At 38.2% G+C, this 23,388-nt stretch overlaps 1 protein-coding gene across 8 annotated transcripts; it reads right to left on the bottom strand.

The window, feature by feature from the left end:
* Window positions 1–337: 337 nt before the first annotated feature.
* Window positions 338–20,988, bottom strand: BNIP2 (BCL2 interacting protein 2). 8 transcript variants are annotated; one of them, XM_082321160.1, is made up of 12 exons: window positions 20,908–20,988; window positions 16,421–16,558; window positions 15,807–15,937; window positions 14,961–15,028; window positions 13,673–13,840; window positions 11,575–11,751; window positions 10,792–10,894; window positions 10,358–10,489; window positions 9,660–9,746; window positions 9,426–9,524; window positions 7,908–7,943; window positions 338–5,260 (listed from the first exon to the last, which is right to left on the bottom strand). In XM_082321160.1, exons 3-12 carry the CDS (start codon window positions 15,854–15,856, stop codon window positions 5,212–5,214), a joined length of 969 nt encoding a protein of 322 aa, XP_082177286.1. In that variant the 5' UTR covers window positions 15,857–15,937; window positions 16,421–16,558; window positions 20,908–20,988; the 3' UTR covers window positions 338–5,211. The 8 variants fall into 8 exon arrangements, with proteins under 8 accessions (XP_082177286.1, XP_082177285.1, XP_082177288.1 ...); XM_082321159.1 differs by lacking the exon at window positions 20,908–20,988 and adding an exon at window positions 20,805–20,871; XM_082321162.1 differs by lacking the exon at window positions 20,908–20,988 and adding an exon at window positions 20,429–20,613.
* Window positions 20,989–23,388: the final 2,400 nt, after the last annotated feature.

Raw genomic sequence — 23,388 nt, 5'->3', positions numbered from 1 at the left:
AGAGGCCAGGGCTAGCTTTTTGAAATTCTGTGGTAACAGAATAACAGGTAGCATGGCTGTAGTGCCGGGTTTAGGTTTATTTTAACACAGTGACTGAAATCCATTTTCCTCGAACGTGATACTCCACCCTGTAGCAACTGCCAAAAGCCTTCCAAATATTCAAAATAATTGTTAAATTTCACTACGACTAGCGAACCGGTACCTACAACACTTTGGGAACTGAATTTCATGTTTTTGAGAGGGAATTGGCGGTGCATACAATCACAAAAGACTCTCACATTATCAATACATTCCTAAGCAGTAAAATAAAACATTCAGACCCTTTTGCAAAGGTATGTATCGCATATAGCATTTATTTCCTAATTAAAAAGTTTCCCGTAAGTATTAACAGCTAGCACATTCAGAACTGTGTTTATCACATTGCTCCGTGACACCTTGGAACACAAACAGAAAACAGAAGCTCATTTAAAAAGAAAGGATCACAACATTCTTAAGAGGTAGGTGAAGAGTCTTGTACTTACATAGCTTTATATTAAAGGGGCAAAGGAAAATGGTCACATCCGTGAAGAATATTCATAGTCAATTTAAGCCAGTTATATCCTCTATGGTTCACAACCTATGTTTTTGCATGACTACTGCAGCTTCATTTTGTTAAACACTGCGCATTTCCCATATCACACATATCAAAGTTTACTGATACTAACAGACAACAGCTTAACCCTTCCATCTACCATTCAACTGGTAGGCACCCTACTGCTCAGGCATTTCTTTTTCATAAAAAGACTTTGTTCAGATGACTGAATAAGAAACACTGCAGAACGGCAGAGCCACTGGGAAAGTAAGCATCTGTCTTCCATGAATATTTTTTGTGATTATTAACCTGGAATTCCTTGTCATAAATATTAACTAGCAGCTGAGCAAGCTAGAGTAAGAAATACGGTACGATAAGGACTTCTTGAAAACACTCCAGTAGCTTCTCCTCAGGTAATTTTCAATACGGGGGGGGAAATCACTATGTTTAAATCTGAGTGATCTGGGCAGTCCAAATTGCAAAACTGAAAAACAGATCTAGTTGAGCAAAGAATAGCTTTCATTTCACTGATCTCAGTCATGCTTGAAGGGAATGATTAAAAACTGTAACACAACTGCACCCTCTTCACAAATGCCCTTTTTTCCCCCGTTAGCTCAATACAGGGACCAAGCTGTGATAAGGGAAACAATGTAGTTCAACTTACAATTTTGAAGCTAGGAAAGCTGCGATATCTGTCTTTCAGAACATGAATATTTAAATATTGCTTATATTTCAGAGTGCTACTCTGACTAAAACCAGGTATCCTTAAAAAGTGTAATTAAAGCACTTACTTCAAGCGTCTCCGACAACCAGTCGGTGAAACAAATCCTCTAGAGAATGACCTGCATCCACAAGGATTGAGTAAGACTTTTTCACTGAAAGCTTTGTAAGACTTCTGCAGTTACAAAAAGCACGCAAGCTATTATCCCTCTCCCCTCTGTTCCTCGTATGAGGCTTTTCTGAGGGAGACTGGAATGACTTGAGAATTAAAGTCATCTCCAAAGACAACAGCTTTTGATAAGAGATGCATTTAAGCCTTCTTTCTACATAATAAATTTCTACATAATAAATACTGTATAAATCCATAGGATACACAGCCAAGAATTTGACACTGGAAGAAATACACCTTTCACCAAGAAACTTATTTCTTTGTGACAGATTTAGTTTAGAAAGTGCCCATTCACGATGTAGTTCCATTATTTTCTCTTAACTACAGACATTTCAGTGGGTGACACCAGTGAAGCTGACACATGACTAGGCACCAGCGCCACCCTCTCCTCCCTATGACACGCTTCAAGGCCATTGCATAAAAGACTCCATTACCACCAACACGTAATCTAATCTTGAAGTCTGACACAAATTAACTGCTGAAAGGTTTTAAGCTGTCATTAGAGCATTTAAGTGTATGATGCAAACTTGCTTAAACATGCTAACAAATACAGGCTATATGCTAATTGTGTGCAATTCAGAATATAACTACTCTTTCCCAGTACAAAGTTCTTCGCAGCAAGAAGTACTGTTCTTCACTTGTTCACTGAAAATAAAGGAAAAAATACGCTAAACTGCATGTTATGAACAAGGTTACATACTATTCTAACTAGTTCTAAGCTTTTTGGAACCAAAAATTCTCCATTTTAACCTCCCAGAACCTGACTTCAATCTGCTTCAGCACTAACTCCTTACACATCCCTCTCCATTACTTTCCAACAGAACATGGCTTTGCCATACTACACAGAACACCAAGAACATTCAAGCAATCTAGAGTCTACTCACATCCGTTTTTAATTACACTTTCTCCAAAATATCTTTGCCACTTCTGAACACTTGTCCTGTTGCAGAAATCAATTTACAAAATGTCACATCCACACACAGAGAGGCCACTGGCCCAAATATCTCTATTTCAGTTGCACACATTAATAACAAAAGATAACTAACAACTTATTACCACATATATATATATAAATAATGAGACTTCCAAATCAAAGGTAAATTAGTGACTCATGAAATTATCTTTTCTTGACAGGGCTCAAACTGTATTCTAGCAACATGAGTTTTACTTTTAGAAGGAAGTGCCACTGAAAGGTGAATTCCCTACAATACTGTATCTTATCACAAAGTGATTCAGGTTTTGAAATAACTTTTATTGAAGTATGACATTCCAAGTTTTCATGGTTTTAAATATTAAAATATATTAAATTATTTCATAGAGTTTAAAAAAGATAAGTTTGACAAAAGTTACCCATTTGTGTTCAAGATAACTTTGGGACCTCTTTGCTTTTTGCAAACATCCACCTCACCATTAAATGATGAGCTACAAAAGGTCAGAGAGGCATAATTCTTTAGTACACCTATTTCTCAGGCTGAGTATCTTTAGGGACAGAAGAACTGTTGTGCTGTATATTAATTCACAAAAACTTACACTAGAGAAATAAACCATTAGGTAAGCACATACACATTTCCAAAAGAAATAGTACTACTGCAGCATGAAACTGTAGAATCACTCAGCCACCAGGAAAGACAACAATAACAATCCCATCATTTGATAGCAGGGCCTATACAGAGGACTGGCTACTCTGCACTGCACTATACACATAGGAAGCAACGGGGCATACAGAACTACAATCCTTTCTCTAAGAATATGATTTTACTGAGAAAAATATTGTTTTTTTAATCAGGAAAAATTTGAAATGAGATGATCAGAATGCTTAGTATCTAGCTTAGGACCCACACAGAATCAGTAAAAATCAGGAAGGTTTACAGGTTTGCATGTTCATATACACTGCACTGTGAAAGTACGAGAAGTAAACAGGCTGTAAGCGTCCAATTGACTGACTGGAACTTTACATTAATCTGGGTCAACATTGAAACTGAAGCAGGAGTTAAGACAGCCCCAAAGAAACTGTTCACATTTGTGTTCTGCTTTTAGGGCAAGATCCAAACCTGATGAAGTGGATGCAAGGCAACCTGGAATTAGCATTGCCTGCTGAAAGAGAACATCCTGCATATTAATCTCTTTGAAACTGTGATACACAAGCTACTATAATAAAAGTACCTAGATCTTAAGATGAAAGTCTCTGAATTGCAGACTGAAACTCCCAGAGACACGGGCAATTTGCCCTCATCTGACATGAATATGCTCTCAGGGTCTATACATCTATCATTAGAGACAGTAGATTAATTGTTAATTGGTAATAAGTCTTGACCATGGAACTATCTTTTGACTGCTATTTATCAGTGTCGAGTAGTAATCTGGTTGAACGCAACCTTATGTTTTTACCTAAGAGAACTGTCTAACACTAACTTTTAATATAATTGAGAACTGATATTTTTGGTATTAAGACAAAATTGTGAGCACAATAAAAACCAAAAGTGAAGATTTAATACATCTGCTACAATATTATATTGCTCAACTCCTGAATGGATTTCTTTGCATGCACCTGTCCTTACAGGTAAACAGCAATGATTATCAAAAGATGTTACAAACTTCTACAACCTACCAATCAGTGCATTATTGTTGCCCTGATAAACACTAGTTATGTGTCCAAGAACACCTCTTACACATACAAGTTTACCACCGTTGTGGGGAGAAAAAAAACCAAACAACTTTTAAATCACTTTTTTTTGTGAAGTGAAATTAGTGCTGGTATCATGTGCCAAACTAAGAGCTTTCAAAATGGATGTTTCATCTACAAGGATGACACAGGTAGCACAAGACTCCCCATACCTCTGCAAACAATTGATACTATGGCTAGAACATCCATGGAACTCCCAAGCTCTACTGAGCACGACCAGAGTTCCTCCTGGTGACAACCGATATTCATCCAGGAAGAACTGCAATGAACTCATTTCCTACTGGTAGCCGAGATAGCCTTGATTTACTGAAGCAGATTCTAAACTCGCTACTTAAATTGAGAAAGGTCTGATATCTTACCAGTCATTCCAACAGTTCAGCTTCTATTGTGGCTTAGGGTTAAACCCTTTGGCCAACAGACTGAAGCTCACGGAACTGCAGTTCTGTATTCTGAAAAATGGACTAAAAGACACCAAAGCTCAAGCTCACTCTAGTGAGGTAAATGAGTACTGCTTGTATTAGGTATGTGAACAAAAATAAGGATCTCCACACTTGTGAAAGACTACATTATGTGATTGTTAATATCCAAACAAATTAAGGTTTCTGTGACAATGAAGAAATGCACTTGACCATTTACAGCAAAACAGATTTATACAATAACAACAAGTAACTTATGGCCTTGTCTACCTGCAAATGAATTCCTTCAGCAGGTACACACAATATATTGCTCCGTCATAAAAATATATATTATCTCTTTCCTTTAACATTTAGGTATATAAATATTTTACTGAAGAACATGCATCATTTAGATAAACAATTGCAAGAACATCCTCTGAAAACATAGGGTTCTTTGACATTTAGCAGTATAAAATTATTACATAAACATAGCTATTAAAGTCAAGACAAACCAATACAGCAGTAAGCAGTCCATTGTGTGCTAGTCCAAAGAAATTAAGCACCTTTTGCAACAGGTTATATAATATATACACACACAAAGAATGCATTGTAAATGGAGCAAAAATAGCATCATTCCATCTGCATATTCTTCAGTCTTGTTTGGACTCCAAACTTACTGTTCACTTTTCTGCTCTTGTTTTCCATTCAGCTCTTGGTCGACTCTGCTTAGCAAAGAAAGCAGTAAAATTAGAACTATGTTAAGAAGTAGTTTAGTTTGATAGCTCATATATTAAGCAAAAACTATTAATCTTAACAGGAAAACACAAAGCTTTTACATGGAAAAAGTTTTAGTAAATAAATATTAAATTAAGATTTTTATTGGATGCAGTCACAACAACGCTTTTTAAAAAAAAAAAATCTTGTTTTCCTACCTCCCCCTAGAAATTAATTAAAATTGTTAAGAAACCATTTAAATAACCATAGCATTTGAAAGGAGGCATTTGAAAAGTGCAAGTGAAGTTTGACTACAGAAGAAAAAAAAAGCAGGTTCTGTGCTTTTATTAATGAATGCAAGCAGGAATACAAGTGTACAGGTAACATGATGATACCGTCAAGCACTACTACTTTGATGAATTCATACGCTGCAGAATACAGAATTACCTTTATTGTTATAGTAATTAAGCCAAGAAGGTAACAGCACTAGTTGAATCAACAAAAGTTAAGTGGCTCCTTAACTGCAATACTTTTTCTATTAAGTTCTAAGATTCTTGTAATTACCCAGGAAAAAAGTCACCATGACACTGCTAAAACTGGTGGGGTTTTGGGGGGGTTTGTGTGGTTTGGTGTTTTGTTGGTTTTGTGGGGTTTGGTGTTTTGTTTTTTGGGTTTTTTTGTGGTTTTTTGTTTGTTTTTAATACCTGCCTTGGGACTAGCAAACAAAACGTTGCTTTGCAGAAAGCAGTGGATAGTTGACTGTCCTGCACGAGATGTACTTTTCCTCTTTAGAGTAAGAGCAAGCTACAGTCTTAACTATATCTTCTGGAAAGTAAGTTGTACATGGAGGTAAATTAATTTTAAAACCAACAGTAGTTCCAAAGTGAGAGAGGCTAAAGCCAAGTTTGTCTTCTAACAACCTAATTGTCTAACCTACCTGTCCAGTCGCCCAAACTATAACCAGGTAGTTTTTCAAAGTGATAAAAACAGTGACAGCTCTTCTAGGCTATGAACCCATAAAAAGGGGAGGCAAGTTGTTGGTTTGTATTTACTTTTTTTTTCAGCTGTAAGAACTGAACCTAGTACATAAGGATCCAATAAGTCTGGAGCAGTGTTGTCTAGAAGCAACAGTCCTAGTCAAATACCTGTTCACCTGCACAGCATGCAGCTGCAGCTCATCCCTGTCCTTACTGCAGTATCGTAGGAAAGCATGTTTTGACACGACTTATAGGACTAAGCACAGAAAGTGTAAGAAAATACGGTAAGCTAATGCAAACAAGCTCTGCATAAACATACAGCTGACAATATAAATCCATAAAGGTATATCATATTCTAGCTTCCAAAGTGACCCATACACATAGCCGAAGAATTCCTATTGCCATCCTCAACAAATTTAGTAACTAAACTTCAAATGCATCTCCTTTCCCTCATTATAATACATAATGCCTACAACTGCTTTCAACCTGATTAAAGTCTCCGTATCAAATAGTGCCTGTAATCTCTCCTCTATACGTAAGTTTCACTTAGGAACATACTACTGTTTACAAAAGTAATAGTAGTATAATTGATGATATTGACAGGGACTCCAAAAAGTCCTTGTTGTACTGAAGATTTTAAAAAGTTTTCACATTACTGTTTGAATGTCTCAGGTTTGCATTCTGAATACAATGGGCTTTGCCATAGAATTGGGCCAAATTATGCACCCTGGTGGGGGGAATCAAGCGGAACTGTTGTTCAATATGTACTGAAAGGGTTTCTTAAATTTGACAGGCTTAATTGGAATAATTCCTACAGAATGTTCAACACTTGTCACTAGCTTTACCTGTTAGCTTTCAGAAAGAATTTAAACTCCTTTTAATCTCTCAGTGTTTCTCCTTATGTCCATTACCCAATTTAGACAATAATCCTCCCTCAATAGTTATGCACACACAGGAAGAGTAATTAAAAAAAAGCAAAGGTAGCAGCAAAACCTTTTAGAATGTTTGTTAGTGACAGCATGAAAAAATAACATATCCATTCAAAAAATTTCATGAGCTGCTGGAATAGCTTAAATAGTTAGCAGGAGACTGAAAATTAACAAAATGAAAATCCAATGTTTATTAGCAAGGAACATAGGCACTGCAAATACAAACAGCACTAAAAATACTAATTTAGATAGCATCTGTGCAAGTTAATAACGAAAAAGGTAGTGAATACCAAAAATACAAAATACAAGATTCAATATTAGAATTTCTTCCAGAGTTGCATCTCTGCTGATGCATAGCTACAGCTTAGCACCAAAAAAAAGCTCTTCCTTCAGACATCACTTCTTGTTAGAAACAGTGAAACTTGATTTAATCGATTCATATAGAAGCACTACTTTTGCCTCTTGAAGATTCAGTTGAGAATCCAGGTATCCCCTTAAAAGTGAACATCTCATGTAATAAGAGCAATAGAGTCTATTCACAAATATCTGTTTGAACATCCAGGGTGAGTTCTTTTAGATGATATACTGTACTTGCAGGCAGTATAGTTACTTTCATGCATAAAAACTTAGTCACTAGTGCATGTTTATATTTACAAATGCTTATTCCTTTATGCAAGCCAATAACTGGGAGTTAGTTGCAGTGCAAATTGTCTTATCTAGATGCAACCCTAATCAAAATATGAATATACCTTTTCTGTTTCTTTCTAAACTTTTCTTCTTCATACCTTGGTAAGGAAAAGTTTGATTTCAGTAAATATAACATACGAAGGCCAAATTCAACAGAAGCTGCAAACTGGTATTAGCATCAATACAGTTTGTAGAAACATACCAAGTTTTGAAACTGATAGAATTAAGGAAAAAAAATATATTGTACCTCCAACATTTATAAGCATTAAAGAAGCAGCATTAAGATTTAGTTACTGTAACACATGAATTCAATACAACTTCTTGTACAGTATTAACATCCATCACTAAAATTTAAAGTCTGTATTCACAACAGTTTGAAGTCAGATATAATCCTCCACAGAAGTCTGACAATTAACTCCATAAGTCAACCAAGTTCAGCCTTTGCAGAACAGTTAAAGGTTCATCAGTACAAAAAGGAGTCTTTCAAGACTTAGAATGACAGTCTTGTATGAATATTTATTCATAACACATCCTTCAGAAGCCCCAGTGAAAAAAAATATTCTAAAGATAGCACAAGGCTGCTTCAGCGTTGTCAAGTCTTTTCTCCCTGGCCCAAGAAAACTGTGTTTTCTCTAATTTATAAAAAGTTAAACTGTGCAGCTGATACCAGGTAAATGTTTGCTGCAATAACCAGCCATTTGCCGGCTGGGGGGTGGGATTTGTGGATTTGTTCAACATGGATGTGCCCTTCTGTCCACCCAGTGAGACTATGCCATCTTTCCTTACGGAGTTCTCAGTCTGTGATCACCTATTGTGATGTATACTCTATGGGTTTTGTATGTTATACCCTCTAATAGGCTGATCAATTTATCATCAGAATTGTTAGTATTTTCATCTGGCTTTTTTTAAGATCCAAGTTTATAGTTTATTACTGCACCCACAAACGCTGTTGATAAAAGTATCATCATCATATTTGAGAGCAGAGTTGTGCTGACATTAAAATGGATATTTATATCTGGAGGGAAGGAAGAGGAGAAAACCAAGGACATTGATGCTGCCTTCACCTCTTCACCAAAGTAGTTTTAGAACTGTTGTAGGTAGGGATTCAGCATTTTCCACCACAGCTCTTCTTTTAAATGAAATCCCAACCCAAGTGATATTTCACCACTTAACTTATTCCACATTTTAGCACGAACACTGAAGATACTATAAATAACTTCAGTATCAAGAAGCCCAGAATTTCTCACTCAGAAGCCAGTTTAGTATACTAAAGGGTAGAACAACTGGAATGAGGCCTTGTCTCTAGAAGACTAATTCACACACCTTAACGTGGTAATTAAGTAAGGCACTATTGGTGAAAATCCCTACACATTACCATTTTGACTACCCATGCTACTGCATACCAAACTGTAGTTAGCAATGTGGTCAAATGTGGATACTCCTCCTAGAGACAGCAATGATCTGAGATAAATTAAATTTTATTAAATGCAAAGTACTACATTCAAACCAGTTACTGAATACAATATATACCGGTTCTAAAACATGATCAGTGTAGAACATGTTTGAATAATAAAACGTACTGTTTTATGCATTCTGGGATGCCAACGTATTCCATGGGGATGAGTTCAGCTAGTTCTGCCAGGGTAAAGACATACCTAATTTTTTGGCTGAATTTTGAGCTGTGGAAGAACAAATGCAGGGCACAGTTACAACTTAAAAATTTTCCAGTAGATCAATATTAAAACATTTTTTGAAGTTTAAAGTAAACAGTTAGGATTTTTTTTTTTTAAAAGAAATAGCTTCCAGAGTATTACCTAATAAAAGGTTTTGTGATGGCCAGAAGTGTTCTGATGAACCAAGAAGGATGAACTATGATTAATGATTTCAGATTTTTCCTTAACCTGAAGAATTCAAACAGTGGACATAATTACTAGAACAAAAAGGCAGCACGACAACAAGGGGTTTTTTAATATATAAAAGTACGTTTTTGCAAGCACAACTGTCACATAAATGTAGTATTCTGACATTCCATTATTAGAAATTACCATCTGCCAGGAGAAAAAAAAAATACCACACAACTGTATAGTCCAAATTTAAGATGTAGTATCAGTTTCACAACAATGACAAGGAAATAACATTCCAGAGAAGTTTCTTTGAATCTTTCTACACAACTAATGATGAAGTGGTTCACAAAGGGACACACCCCCCCCTTATTACCTTATCATGTTAATACATGAAGTTTTAAGGATATTCTATGTGGTAACTGTAGTCAGTATTCTAATACTATTATTTTCACAACGACAAAAACAACACAACAGAAAAAAAACCAGGCATGCCTGCAGCATTACTCCACATTGTCTAGCTTAGGAAGAGGTTTTCAATACACCAAGCAATTTGCTTAATTAAACCTTAACCAGTAGGTACCAGACACCACATTAAACAGCAGTTTTGCCTAAACATGTGTATCACTGAGCATGTGAATATTGTAAGAAAACACTGCAAAGCTTCTTACCGTCTATCAATTTGCTGGTAACATTTCCTAAGCCAGCCTAAACTTGGCATTTTTCTCCGTGTTGTTGCACCATTCAGGTAAACTATCATATAGTTCTCCGCTACTAACAGCTCTAAAGTGCCAATTACATATCTGCAGAAACAAGCAAAGAAAGCTTTTAAGTGAAGATCTGTGGATAGTAAAGCAAATCCTAGTAGTGCTCAACTATATTTAAAAAAAAAAAATAGAGTTGGCAAGAGTGTTGAGCAACATCTAAACATTTTTTTCCTTCCCCTGGAAGCAGATGTAGTTGCTTTTCTATTTGTTACCTTTCCCTCACCTGGAACATACAAAGCTTCATTAAAAAAAGAGAGAGAAGTCATTGCCCTTACATTAAAATATGAAGTTTCACAAAGTGAAATTAAGACAGTATTCAGAGGCAGATGATGACTTACTTAAATAGATTGTCCATTAGGTATCTGTAGTTAGGCTGGCTGCTTTCAGGCATAAAGCAAACAGCAAACACAACAATGGCATTTAACCCATCACCATAATAACCTAAAACCAAAGAAAAAAGCAGCAATAGTGACATTGACTACATTTATACAAGGTCAAGCACATTCAGTACGCTTTTTCATTATTTACCTTAAAGAGATTTACAAACATCTATTCTACATGGACGGATTCATACAGTTACAGAAAACCTCAAGATTTCTTTTTCAAGTTTGTCCACCTCTAAAGAAATAGCTGAAGTTGATGTAAATGAAATGCTGTGCCTACAATCAACATCTCAGTATAGAATCTCAGTATATTTAATAACATTTGTTACAGTCAACTTTTTTTCCAACCTAAACTTCACAGACTGTTGGGAAGAGTCATTAAATTGATTTATGCTTTAGTTGATCTACAGTTAATGCTTTCTCTTAAGACCAAAAAATTACACTGGTAGCACTGACACTGTAGAACAGATAAGTACATCGTATTACATATGTGCGTGTTAATAGCTTCATCTGAACTTGTGCACATTTAAGGGTCTTTTCCAACCTTAACGATTCTATGATTCTTGATTTTGGAACTTTAGTTTATTAGGAAAAAACATTAAATCAACCATATGCCTTAATACTGCAACAAATGAATCATCACGTGAGTCTTCATGCCCCAAGGCTCTTCCTGTGCCACCCCAACTCAGCTTGAAGTAGTTTCTCAACAGTTCCCCTCAGCACATCACTAATCCTTACCACCATGACTGATAACTTTTTTATATGGTTCAATTGCCTTCATGTCCACCCTATGGTCTTGGTCTCCAATCCTAAACATTCGCCACCGTCGACCATCATCCTTCTCCTCTGCTGCAGTGTATTCAGTAAGCGATCCTTTCCTAATTACATCAGTAGTTTTTGGTTTTGGAAGATCATCTGCCAAAGTTAAAACACATTCAAGATCCATTAACAATACTATGTACAGTGACAATCAATTAAAACACAGGTTAACCACTTTGCTATCTAATGTATTTTAATACTCTTTAGTTAGTCAGACATATCAGCTGACTTCGTTCCTTCAGTCATTACAAAACAGGATCTCATGGGTGTCATATATTTTATCAAAATACTCTGTGTTGGCAGTTATCCATTGACTGTAATTTTCTATGTTAAAGTACATGACAAATTTCCATTCATGGAGGAAGCCTATTTAATTGTAGGCTTTCAGAACACAGACCTTGATGGATCTCACCAAAATAGCCAAAGTGGTTAACTCCAATGATAATTACACAGCTTGCTTGATCACAGATTTGCATAAAAGCAGGATTTAAAACATTGACAGTACCTCGCAAGCAGACATGCAGGCAAATCTATTAGAAATGAAATCTAATTCAAATGTGCGCAATCAATATATATGAAATTTATGCTGAAAGGAATCTGGAAAACAATTTGCTCCAATTAAATTATGATTCTTGACGTTGTTGCATAGACCTTACCCAAAGCGAGAAAAACCTACTGCAAGTTAGTTGTCTGTTCCCAAGACAAAGCTGTTAATTGAAACTATCCTTCCAGGAAAATGAAGGCAGCAGCATTAAAGGAAGAAAAGACAGAAACCCTTTTCAGCCACTTTTAAAAACAAGGCACAAACATTCGGAACATTTCCTTCGCATCAATGCAAAACTAACCCTAAATACCAATTCTTCTTCACTAAAATGATGAAAATCCTTTTACACAGGTAAACCCACAGTCTGTTGTGAAAACTTCACCTGCAATATGTCTTCAGCTATTTAAAAAAAAAAAAACAACTCATTCTAAAGTGTTTCTTTCTCCATTTGTAAGTATCTTGGAATGAAGAACAGGTAGTGTTTCATATGTAACAGTGAAAAGAGCTTCCTGTTTACTCAGGAATTAAAATTATTTTATTTCCAGAACAAAAAAAAAAAAAAAATATTGAGTTTACATGTTTACTTATTAGAGACATTCTTAGGTCATGAAGTTTACAAAATTTAAAGACTCCAACTGTTTGACCGACACAACAGTTCTTGGCTTACATAAAAGGGCCTTAAAACATAATTAAACTGCAAGTTTAAAACTTTTGCTTTAACTCCTGCACAGAACTTTTTTAACTCAAAATTTGTTAGCATCTCCAGGTTTTGCCTATAAGAATAAGATGAAGCATCTATTCATTTCTTAAAATTAAGATCATTACTAGTGTGGCTATAGCTAAGTTAACTTCCTATCATGTAATTTCAGAATTCCTTGACACAAAATAGAGGCTCTTCTACCACTTCCAGTTGATCCAGAAAGCATGCAAACTCTAAGGCTACTGACCTTCTGCCATTCTCACCACAGTAAGATATGAGATCAGGTGTTACTCAATATTTTTAAAAATAGCATTCAGTCCTCCTTAAATACAAAGGCTTGCAATTCATCCGTTTCTGACTAGCTAAGCTATAATCTATATCCCTTTATATGGTTCACCTCCATTTAAAACTGATCTATAATACATGTAAAACACCTTTGATTTCCCCCCACCCCAGGTTGGTTCTTAAAAACATACTGCAACAGAGAGCATTCTTCCATAACCTCAAGTCTTACAGGTGTTTAATGACATTCATCTAAGTTTATTTGGAGTTACAGCTATTACTATGTTGCCTGTTTACTAGTAAGTCGAGGTCTGATTTGCTCTTTAAAAAATTCATTGCACCTATTTCCAATTTCTAATCTAATCACTCCCTTTATATTTTTCCTCTTGTAATATTGAGTCATAGTTATTTCCCACCTGAAAAACTGTTGACCTGCACATAAGAAAATTGAAATATTTTAGGGCATGAGACAAAAGTAACAAAATACTTACCTTCCCATTCAAACTCATTACTATTTTCTGAAGGAGTATCTAAATCATCCAAATCAATTTCTCCACTCTCATCCAGGTCATCAGACAAAACAGATTCCTCACTGTGATCCAAAGTTAAGCTAATATCTGGAGCCATTAGTTTCTTCCTCACTTTGGTTCCATTAACCTCTGTATTTAAAAAAGCAATTTATTTATTTTCAAAGCTAAAGCAAGTTTAGATAAGCATATTAACAAGGCAGAAGAGCACAGTGCTTTCTCAGAATGCATTGTAAGTTAATGCCCTTAATTTAAACGATGTGTCTTTGAAATAAGAATTAAACACAGGGTGAAAAGAACAGCATTTGGCAGTCAAAGTTCTGAAGTCCTCAAGACCCTAATTTTACATGATTGCATACCCACTATGATCACAGTGGTAGACCACCATCCTCCATACAGAAGAAAAACCTGAAGTGCTGCCACCACCTAAGCAACTATTACCCATGCTAGCTATATCAAAGTGTACCATGAGTTGTTCTAGATACTACACTAAATAAGTCTTGCAAATAATGCAATAGATTCATGTTTCTAGCCCTTGTTTTTATTAGGTATTGGTAACATCGTAACCATCTTTGATGAAACAAAAAATAATATACAAGCTGAAAAAAAAAGAAGGCTGACAGACAACACAGGACAGAAAATTAAAGAAGCTATTAGGTGAATACACAGCATGCTTTGAGACACAAGGCAAATACTTGCACGATTTAGACAGTGGTTGAAAGCAGGGAATAAAATAAAATGACTGATCCAGCAATGGAAATGCCACAATTAAAGCAGACACACAAGATCAAAAAAATGAAAAAAAAAAAAATCTGTATTATTTCCCCTCTGACCATTCGGACAGGCGACATTCTTAAAAGGCCACAAAGGTCTGAAATTTGGAGCGAAAATAAGGTAGGCCCTAACTGATGCACAGAAGACAAATAATGAACCAAGATTTTAAGACAGGTCAGGAAGTGAGTGCAATAATTCATTTTTGTCCAGTATTATCTGGATAGGTCTGTTCACAGGGAGGATGAAGAGTCTCGTATTTTATTCCCAAACCCTTTTCTTTCAAGACAAGATGTTTATAATACCCTTCACATACAAAAATTATATTCAGAATGCTGTTTCCTCAAGCCTGATTCAAAAAAAAAAAAAAACCACACACCACCATCAAAACTCCCCCAAAAACACCCTCAAACAAAATGGAGCTTTAAAACAGCCATCTAAGCAGGAAGCAGTTGGCTTGAATGGATTGGAATGTTCTTACCAGCTTCACTTTCTGTTCCAGCTGCAGCCAATACATCTGACTCAACAGGATCATCCTCTGGCAGGGGCCTAGTGCACAAAGTAGAAATTATTGTTACAAAACTTTTTTTTCCCTTTTTAAATAGCCAGCTAAACACCAAATATTTAGACTTACGCACCGCTAAAAACAACACCGTGGAATAGTACTGAACTAAATTTACTTATAGCCTAAGTTCAAGCTTTCAATAAACAAAGCACCACAGTAGCAGAAAATTCCTTTACAGCATTCAAGCTACCATATGTTGATGTGACAAACACCAAAATACTGGTTGCTGTTAGTGTGTGTCATCCTTAAGAAAACTTGTCATATTCTTGCTCGAGAAAATTTGACATTAAATACATTACAGAAGTAGTTTAGTCACGTTATTACAGAATGCCTCTGAAGTCAGCTGTTTTAGTTTCTTTGTAGGCCCAAGCATCACTAACAGTCTTAACTGTTAAAAATTTTGCTCAGAAATGTTGCTTAATGAAATATTTGGGCCTTCAGACACTGGTAATAATATGCAAACAATATAGTTGCAAAAGATTACCACAGAAAACAAACAACCCCAAACTTAGAAAATTTTCACTTTAGTAACACTGGAAACTTCAACAGTGGCATTCCTGTATTGCTTAACTTAGACATGAACATGAAGTGATCCCTTTCCAGACCATAAAGAAACATGCCACAAAACCCTTTCAAGACTACTATATTAGTGGAAATCGCTTCAAGATTATTATTGAGTGTTAGTTCACCAGGAAGATAAAGAGGTAGCTTATTCTGGATGTTATGCATTTAATTTGAAGTACTTCAAAAAAAATTAAAAACCTTGGAAAATCTTCATCTTGCCATTCTTCCTTAAACTCAACACCTTCCATTCTCCAGCCAACTTGAATTGCTAATAGAGACTCCTGATCAGCCAGAACCTCTTGTCTTCAGGACAGCAGGCTAAAGAGGAACTGCAGGAACATAACAGAAGATGGTAGTTCAATACTATTGTAATTCCCATACTTGCAACACATCCTTTCACTTATCACCAAGTTGAGGTATTATGCAGGGGAAAAGAAAGAAAAAAAATAGGGTAAAGTTTATCATTTGTTTCCTTCCCCCCCCCCCATACAAAACTGCTTATGGAATAGTTTATCATACAATAATTTAGGTTGGAAAGGATCTCATGTAGTCCAACACCCTGCTCAAGCAGGATCAACCTCTCAGTTAAAATCAAGGCCCTGAGCAACCTGATCTATCATTTAGGATTACACCAGTTCACTGCAAACTGTAAGAAACCTGACAGCTCTCTAGGTTCCATAACAGATATTCAATAAGTGCATATTTTGAGGAAAAACAACCCAGATGGTCCGATCTAAAATACAACCCAGTTCTTAAAAAAAGCCAAACACTTTAAAGATAACTATTTCAGAAAGCATTTTCAGAGAACTCACCCTGTGATGTGCAAGTCAAGCTGTGTTTTTTCTGGCTCACCCATCACCAGCAACAAGGAATCCCCGATAATGGAATATAATAAACCATTCTGCTCACATCCAAGTCCAAGCCAGTTGAAGCTCTTGGCTGCGTTGGCTCTAAAGATTGGAAGGAACAGGCAAACTTCTCAATGAAGATGTTAAGAAAATCAACACTAATCAAAACAGGAAACAATTACATTTTTAAATGCAATGAAGCAATCAACACAGAACACCAGTAAGTACAAAGTTTGAATGCAACCTTACGGCTAATTAAGCCAGAGAGACAATTTATTTTTCACATGGCTAAAAAGAAACAAGTTACACTTACTGTTCTGTAGGATCACCTTTCATGACAAATCTCAATTTCTCTTCTCCTGAGCTGATTACAACCACAGACTGATTTTAAAACGTCCTGCAATGCTTAAAGCTACACTACACAAGCTGATTAATAAAAAAAACTTAAAAGACCGATTTTGTAAAACTGTACTACTAGAGGCAAATTAAACACTAATGACCAAAATTTAAGCTTATTTTACTGACGTTTCCCTGCTTCCCTCACCCAGGAAACTGAAATAAAATTTCTAGAAGACAGCAACCTCATTCCTCTTAAGGGTCAGACTCTCCCTTGTTTGAATCATTCAGCCCCTGCACCGCTCAGTTGCTGGCAGTATGTGCCTGCGCACACAATCTCCAAGAAGTTGCCCCCAGCAATTGTGCTCCCAGCTCTCCCTCTTTCTATTTGTCCTTTTTGACTAACATGCTGTTTGGAGTAGTTTCTTGCCGCTTGCATCATATGAGTTTCCTTAGAAACATGTCCTCTCTTTCATTAAGATGTTGCTATTCTCAGCATACAGTTTCTCCTGGGTACTAACCTGCTGAGTGTTTGCAACAATGAATTTTAAATATTTGCTTGGAGATAAGACCATATTTTGGTCAGCAGTAACAGTGAATACGCGCATAGTTCTTTATGCATTTGTTTCAGGACACTGAGATGAAGCACAAGAAGTTTCACAAGGTACCCTACGCAGTCAAGAGAATACAGTGGTTGCAATCAGTATGGAACGGACCATCTGATGCAAATACGCAGTTCACTGTAAACAAGCAGACACTAAACCTAAAAGAAAATTTAAACTGATTACTATATTCTGAAGGGACAGATGAAGAAATGAAGAAAACTGACAGCAAAAAAAAAAACCCAAACCACAAACCAACCCTATCCCGGTGCTAGTGGCTATAAGATGCTACTCTTGAGCTTGCCTGCACTGCATTCGCAATACAGTTCCTACAAGACAGTTCAAAGTAGGGTTTTGCTCCAAGACTTGAACAGTTTTCTCACCACACTTCTGAAGAATACCAAGCACCAAGTAACATTTATTAGTTTCAGATGCACAGCATTTCAGTGCAGAAGCAATTCCTACCTGCATGTATTTCATTACATTGAGATAAACTTGATACACTAAGACAGGCACAGCATTTAAAAGTTACTCATGCTGTAATCAAAGTTTAAGACACTTTTACAAAACACTTCTCACACTACTTACAGAATTCTCATCGAAAACCTCTCATTAAGGCAGATTTGAAAGCAATCATTTGCTAAATAGCACATAGTACAATAACAAACAACTTACAAAGCAAGTTCCAAGTTCAACATCAGATAAGCTTGAATTTAGGTTTTCAGCATCCTACTTAACATACAGACTAAGTCGTTGTTTTGGATGTTTTGACTTAAAGTCTCATGTACAAAAGCACTATCATTTGTCAGCTAGAAGAATCAGAAATTAAGGAGGAAAGGTAATCCCAGGAAAGTTAGAAAAGTGCTGACTTTAAAGTTAACTACTGACTAATTTTACATCACTAATATAAATGCTTACAAAGCAGGGGAAAAAAATCTGCTATTTCTGCTTATACAAACTAAAGCAGAGTTTACAATAGTCTTCCTACAGCTGCTGTGGTGGTGCTGACATCTTCTGTTTTTACTATGCCAAAGCCTCTTTTTAATTCAGTTGTAAATCACAGATCTAAAAGCTTAACTTGAAAAATGTAATATATTGTAATAATGCAAGTATTTATTAGTCTTGTAGAAGAAAAGCAATTAATTTCTACCTGATCCTAGCACTCTTCATGGCCAACTCAAAAAGTCATGGTTTCTGAGAACAGCAAGCCTGATCATTTTTACTCTCCATTGCTCATTACTTTCCATTTTACTTCAAGAGATGGAATTGGAAGATTGGGAGCTATCTAAAGGTCAGAAACTTCAACACATCAAAGAACATCTGGATGCAGGATTGCCGTGTGGTTCTGCTCTCTTACTGGAAGGGATGGACTTTGGTGCTCAACAATGCCTTTTATACTTTTAAGTATCTCAACAGGCAAGTTACAATATTACAAAAAGAAAAAAAGTATCACAAGGGAACACATCACTAAAGCCCACTACCCTTCCACTACAGCTAACGAATGGATTTCCATTTCCAGAACACCAGGTTAAACCTACTTAAGTTTGCATCTGAAGAGTATTACTGCCTGCACCAGAAGTCAAACATCAGTGTTCTCATCCTTTTTCCTGGAAGGAGAGACAACTTTCCAAGTTCTCTTATTAATACTGAGCTGGCTTAGTTGGTAGGTGCTGGAATACCAAATAAAACAGCGTTGAGAAGCCTATTATAAATTGCCATTTTTTAAAATTTAGTTTACAGCTGAACAGAGACTCTGATCTTTTCCAGATACTTAAAAAAGAAAAAAAGACAACAGAATGCATGAGATCATTCTATTTACAAAGTTAAAGACCCCTTGCAAAAATTATTTTTTAGGTTTTTACCCTTGAGTTCTCAGAAGAATACACAAATAAACAGGAATTACACGTTTATATGGTCATATCTGCCTATCCAATACAAAGATCTATATTCAGTCCTTGATCAGCACCTCAGCATTTGAAGTAGAACAAATATAAACCTAATTTTGCAAGACAATTACAATGATGAGCACACTACTGACCTACATACCTGACCGGCAAAGAATAGCGTGCTGTTTCAGTCTCAGAAAGAAATCAACTTCAAAAAAGGTTAGCCTATTTTTTTCTACATTTCACCTTCACTGTTTCAACAGAAACATTAACTGAGTGTTAGTTAAATGAATTCCAGGTTCCAGGCATTAAAGAGGTGCCTCTAAGAGTATTTTCCACATTTGATTTTACAGCACGCCAAAAGTAAGGAACAGATATATTTTCTGGTACACACATCCCCATGGTGCAGCTCACTGTAATTTCTAAATGTTTTTATAACCCCATAGGCTTTTAGAATGTGGCCACACTAGCCATGACCCCAGGAAACACTTTCCAGATCTGAAGATGGACATCCAAATGTTATCACTTTCAAGTCTGCATAATGAGGTAACGCAAGGAATTTCATTAATAACAAGTCAATTCTTCATCTCTTTTTACTTCGTTCTCACAGCATCAAAGCATGGAGAAATCAGCTAGCTAAAAGAGAAAACTTTTGAAAACACTCTTGCTTTCATCTCCAAGGATACTACTTAAAACTCCACATTCAGAGCACCAGAAGAATCTGCATTTCTGAATCACTGAGATCCATTTAAAGGTAAATACTAACCTGTCAGACAACAGTCAAAAAGAATTTATACCCTGCCTAAATACAATCAATATTCCTTTATAAGATCTAAATATGCATACAAGTTAAACAGAAATAATCAATTACTACTTAGTGTATTACATTAGCAGCTGAAAATAAGGAGGAACTAAAATAAGAGGCACTAGAAAGCAACCCTAACTTCTGCGACATAGCTCTACGCTGTGCTTTTGCTAAACCCACACCGGGAAGCGTTATTCCACTCACAGCCCCCACTCATTATTCAGCCACACGGGGGTGGGGGTGGGGGGGGGGGGGGAAGAGTCTCCGTAACTGAAGACAACCCCCCAGCCCCATTCGTGAGAACAAGGCTGAAGCCTGCGCTGCTCTGCCGTGACAGCCCTACCGGGCCAGGGGAAAGGAGCTTCCAGCTTAACGTTTCGGGGCGCCCCACGCCTCCCTCCGCCGCTCCCAGCGCCGACCGGAAGCCGGACCGAGCGACGCCGGCCTCGCGCTCTGCGGAGGGAGTCGCGAGCTCGGCAGCGCGGGGCCGCATGTCACGGGCGCGGCCTGGCCGCGGCTCTCACGCCTGAGGCGCAGGCGAGCACCGCCCCGGTAGGGCCCACAGCGCCCGAGGGCTCCTGACTGAGTCCCGCCTCCCCTCCCGCACCGGCGGGCGGGCGCCCGTCCGCGGCCCCGCCCTGCGCCCGCACAGACCGGCCGGGCCGCGGCCACGGCTCAAGGCTCCCGGCTCGCCGTTATCGCCCCCTCCGCGGCCGTACCTGGCGGGGGAGGGCGGGGGGAACGGGACGGGGCGGGGGGGCCGCGGCCTCGCCCGCGCCGCCGCCGCGGAAGGAGCCCGCACCGCTGCGCGCCCCTGCTCACCCGGAAGCGCATACGCCGCCGGACTCACGTGACAGCCGCTCCGCGGGGCTTGGCGCACCCACGCACATGCGTAAAACAACGCCGCTGCGCCCGCCCCCCGGGCAGTTGGCGCGTGCGCACTCCCTCCTCGCACGCTCGCGGGGCGGGCTTCCGTTGGGAGCGCGCGGGGTGAGGCGGGGCCAGGCCGGCCCGGCGTCCGTTGGGAGCGCGCGGGGCGGGGCTCGCGCCGCTGGGAGGGCCGGCAGCGGGGCCCGGGCGCCGCCAGGGGCGGCCGCCGTCCTCTCGGCCCGGGGCCGAGGGGCGCTGCCCGCTTCCCGGGAGCGTGGGGAGGATGAGTCCCGCGGCCCGGGCAGCCCCAGGCGATTAACGGCGCCGCTGCTGCCCCTGGGCACCGCCGGCGCCCCCCCCGCCAGGACGGGCGCTTGTCGCAGGGGTGTTAACCGAGGGGTCGAGTCCTGGGCCGCGGTAAACGGGACGCAGAATGGAAAATATGAGGCCCGTTCACCGAGCTCTGTGTGCTAGGCTAGTGTGCTGTGCCTGATGCTTCAGGTGCCGGGAAAGTAGGAGACGACCATCAGAAACCAACGTGGAACCTTCTCCATGAGGAAAAAGAGAACAGATAAGATCAGTTACTACATACCAGCGAGGCAGCAGTAGCAGAGTTATTGAGCAAAAAACCTGAATCGCCACATCGTTTGAAATTATAACTTCAGCTGTATACATATGGCAGCAACGGCATCCAAAATGCAGTCCTCCTTCATGACATAATATAGTGATATTACATATGCACAACAGAAGCACAGGAAGTTAGATAAATCTCATTTTCATCTTTTTCACATACCTAAGAATGGTAATGGTAGTCAACATTACTAGGAGGAGGAGGTCAAGATGGAAGGAAGGTTTTGGCTAAGGTTTAGAAGTCGCCACTAACACATTGTCATAATATACAGACAGCTACTAATTTGATCACAGCTAATTTATTGCCCAAAGGTGAACAATGCAACAATAGCAACAAAGTTTGTTTTATTGTAGTGTAGGAAGCAACTGAAGGAACTTTGAATAAATGTGACAGATGTGGAGAAGTGTGGAAAGAATTAAAAAGCGATATAAGGGGGCACAAAATTAATGGAGGAAAACACAAGAAAGAAAAATGCCACTAAAGAAAAGCAGAAAGCACAGGCACCCCCAACCAGCAAAGGTAAAATCTACAAATAACAGGGAAAAAAACAATTATTAAGGTAAATTAATTAGAGCATTGAAAATGTATTTATAAGAATTAGTACCACGCGCACCAAATGGCCTGAGGCCTGTAGGCATTGTAACATAAGTTTATCAGATAATAGTTACAAATGTAAGGCAAGAGCTAGCTTAAGTATAAAGAAAGGGTGTGTAACTACTGGTAGGAGAAATACAGGAAAACAGCGAGGGGAAGCAGCAAAAAGGAAAAAATGTTGTATCCTGCCACCTTTGCTAGGTCACCGTTTTCTATTTGTGGAATTAAGAATGCCACAGAATATAACCAAATACCGCATGCTTAAGGACATTATATTTTTCTATCTGCTCTCAGGTGCACAGCAAACTTACTATTGTACCTACTGTGGAACTTTCTATGCCTGTAGCACCCCAGCTTCTAATAGTGAAGATCTGATCGTGTTACTTTTGTGATCAGTTTGTAAGGTAGTTGCCTAGGTATTGAAGACTGAATGGCAAGAGATCTCAGCCTGCGGATTCGGAGTATCTGCGAACAGTTGGAATTATTCCAGAATGAGCTGGGTCTAACTGAGCTCTAAAGATCAAGGGTGTCTGTGATTCCTAGAGGGGTACCTCACATTACAGAAAAGAGAAGTTCCGTTTTATAGGCTGCTCAGTTAACATGGATCAAAATTTATCTGTTTGGTGCCTGAACACGCCCCCCCCCCCCTTATTTTATCAGCAAACTTAAGTTTGCAAAGCATCAGAGTACAGATTTTGAATCAATACTGTTTTATTCTGGCTTAGATAAAGTAGAAAATGAGATTAAATTACGATGTAGAGAATAATTTTATTACCCAATAGATAATCTTCCTTGTCTTTCAACAGAGCAGTAATAAATAAAAGGCCACCATGACTTACTTATTAAGTCAAAAGGTTGAAAGTTTTCCAGCAAATTAATGTTTTAAGAAAAATTAAGCATCACATTAAATACTTTTAATGCTTTTCTAAATGTGCTTCAGTTGTTGATAAACGCAAAACTGTCTTCAAAATGCACAAATGTCTTCGGTAGGACACCAACGCCAAACTCGTGTCATGATGGTCAGCAAAGTCGTGCAATTTCCCGTCTCTTACACGGGGTGGCACAGTATAGCTGGAAATCTATCGAGTGTTCAAATGTAACCTAGAAAACAAGCAAACAAGAGGTCAGAGCCAACTACCAGGGAATGTTGAATAATTCTATTTTTAAACATCAGACAATTGCAAATATAAGCAGATTCTCACATGAAA

This window comes from Platalea leucorodia (assembly GCF_965183815.1).
Source record: "Platalea leucorodia genome assembly, chromosome: 9".
Lineage (NCBI taxonomy): Eukaryota > Metazoa > Chordata > Aves > Pelecaniformes > Threskiornithidae > Platalea > Platalea leucorodia.
Note: the sequence above shows the minus strand (reverse complement) of the source record. Positions and strands in the feature narration are given on the sequence as shown.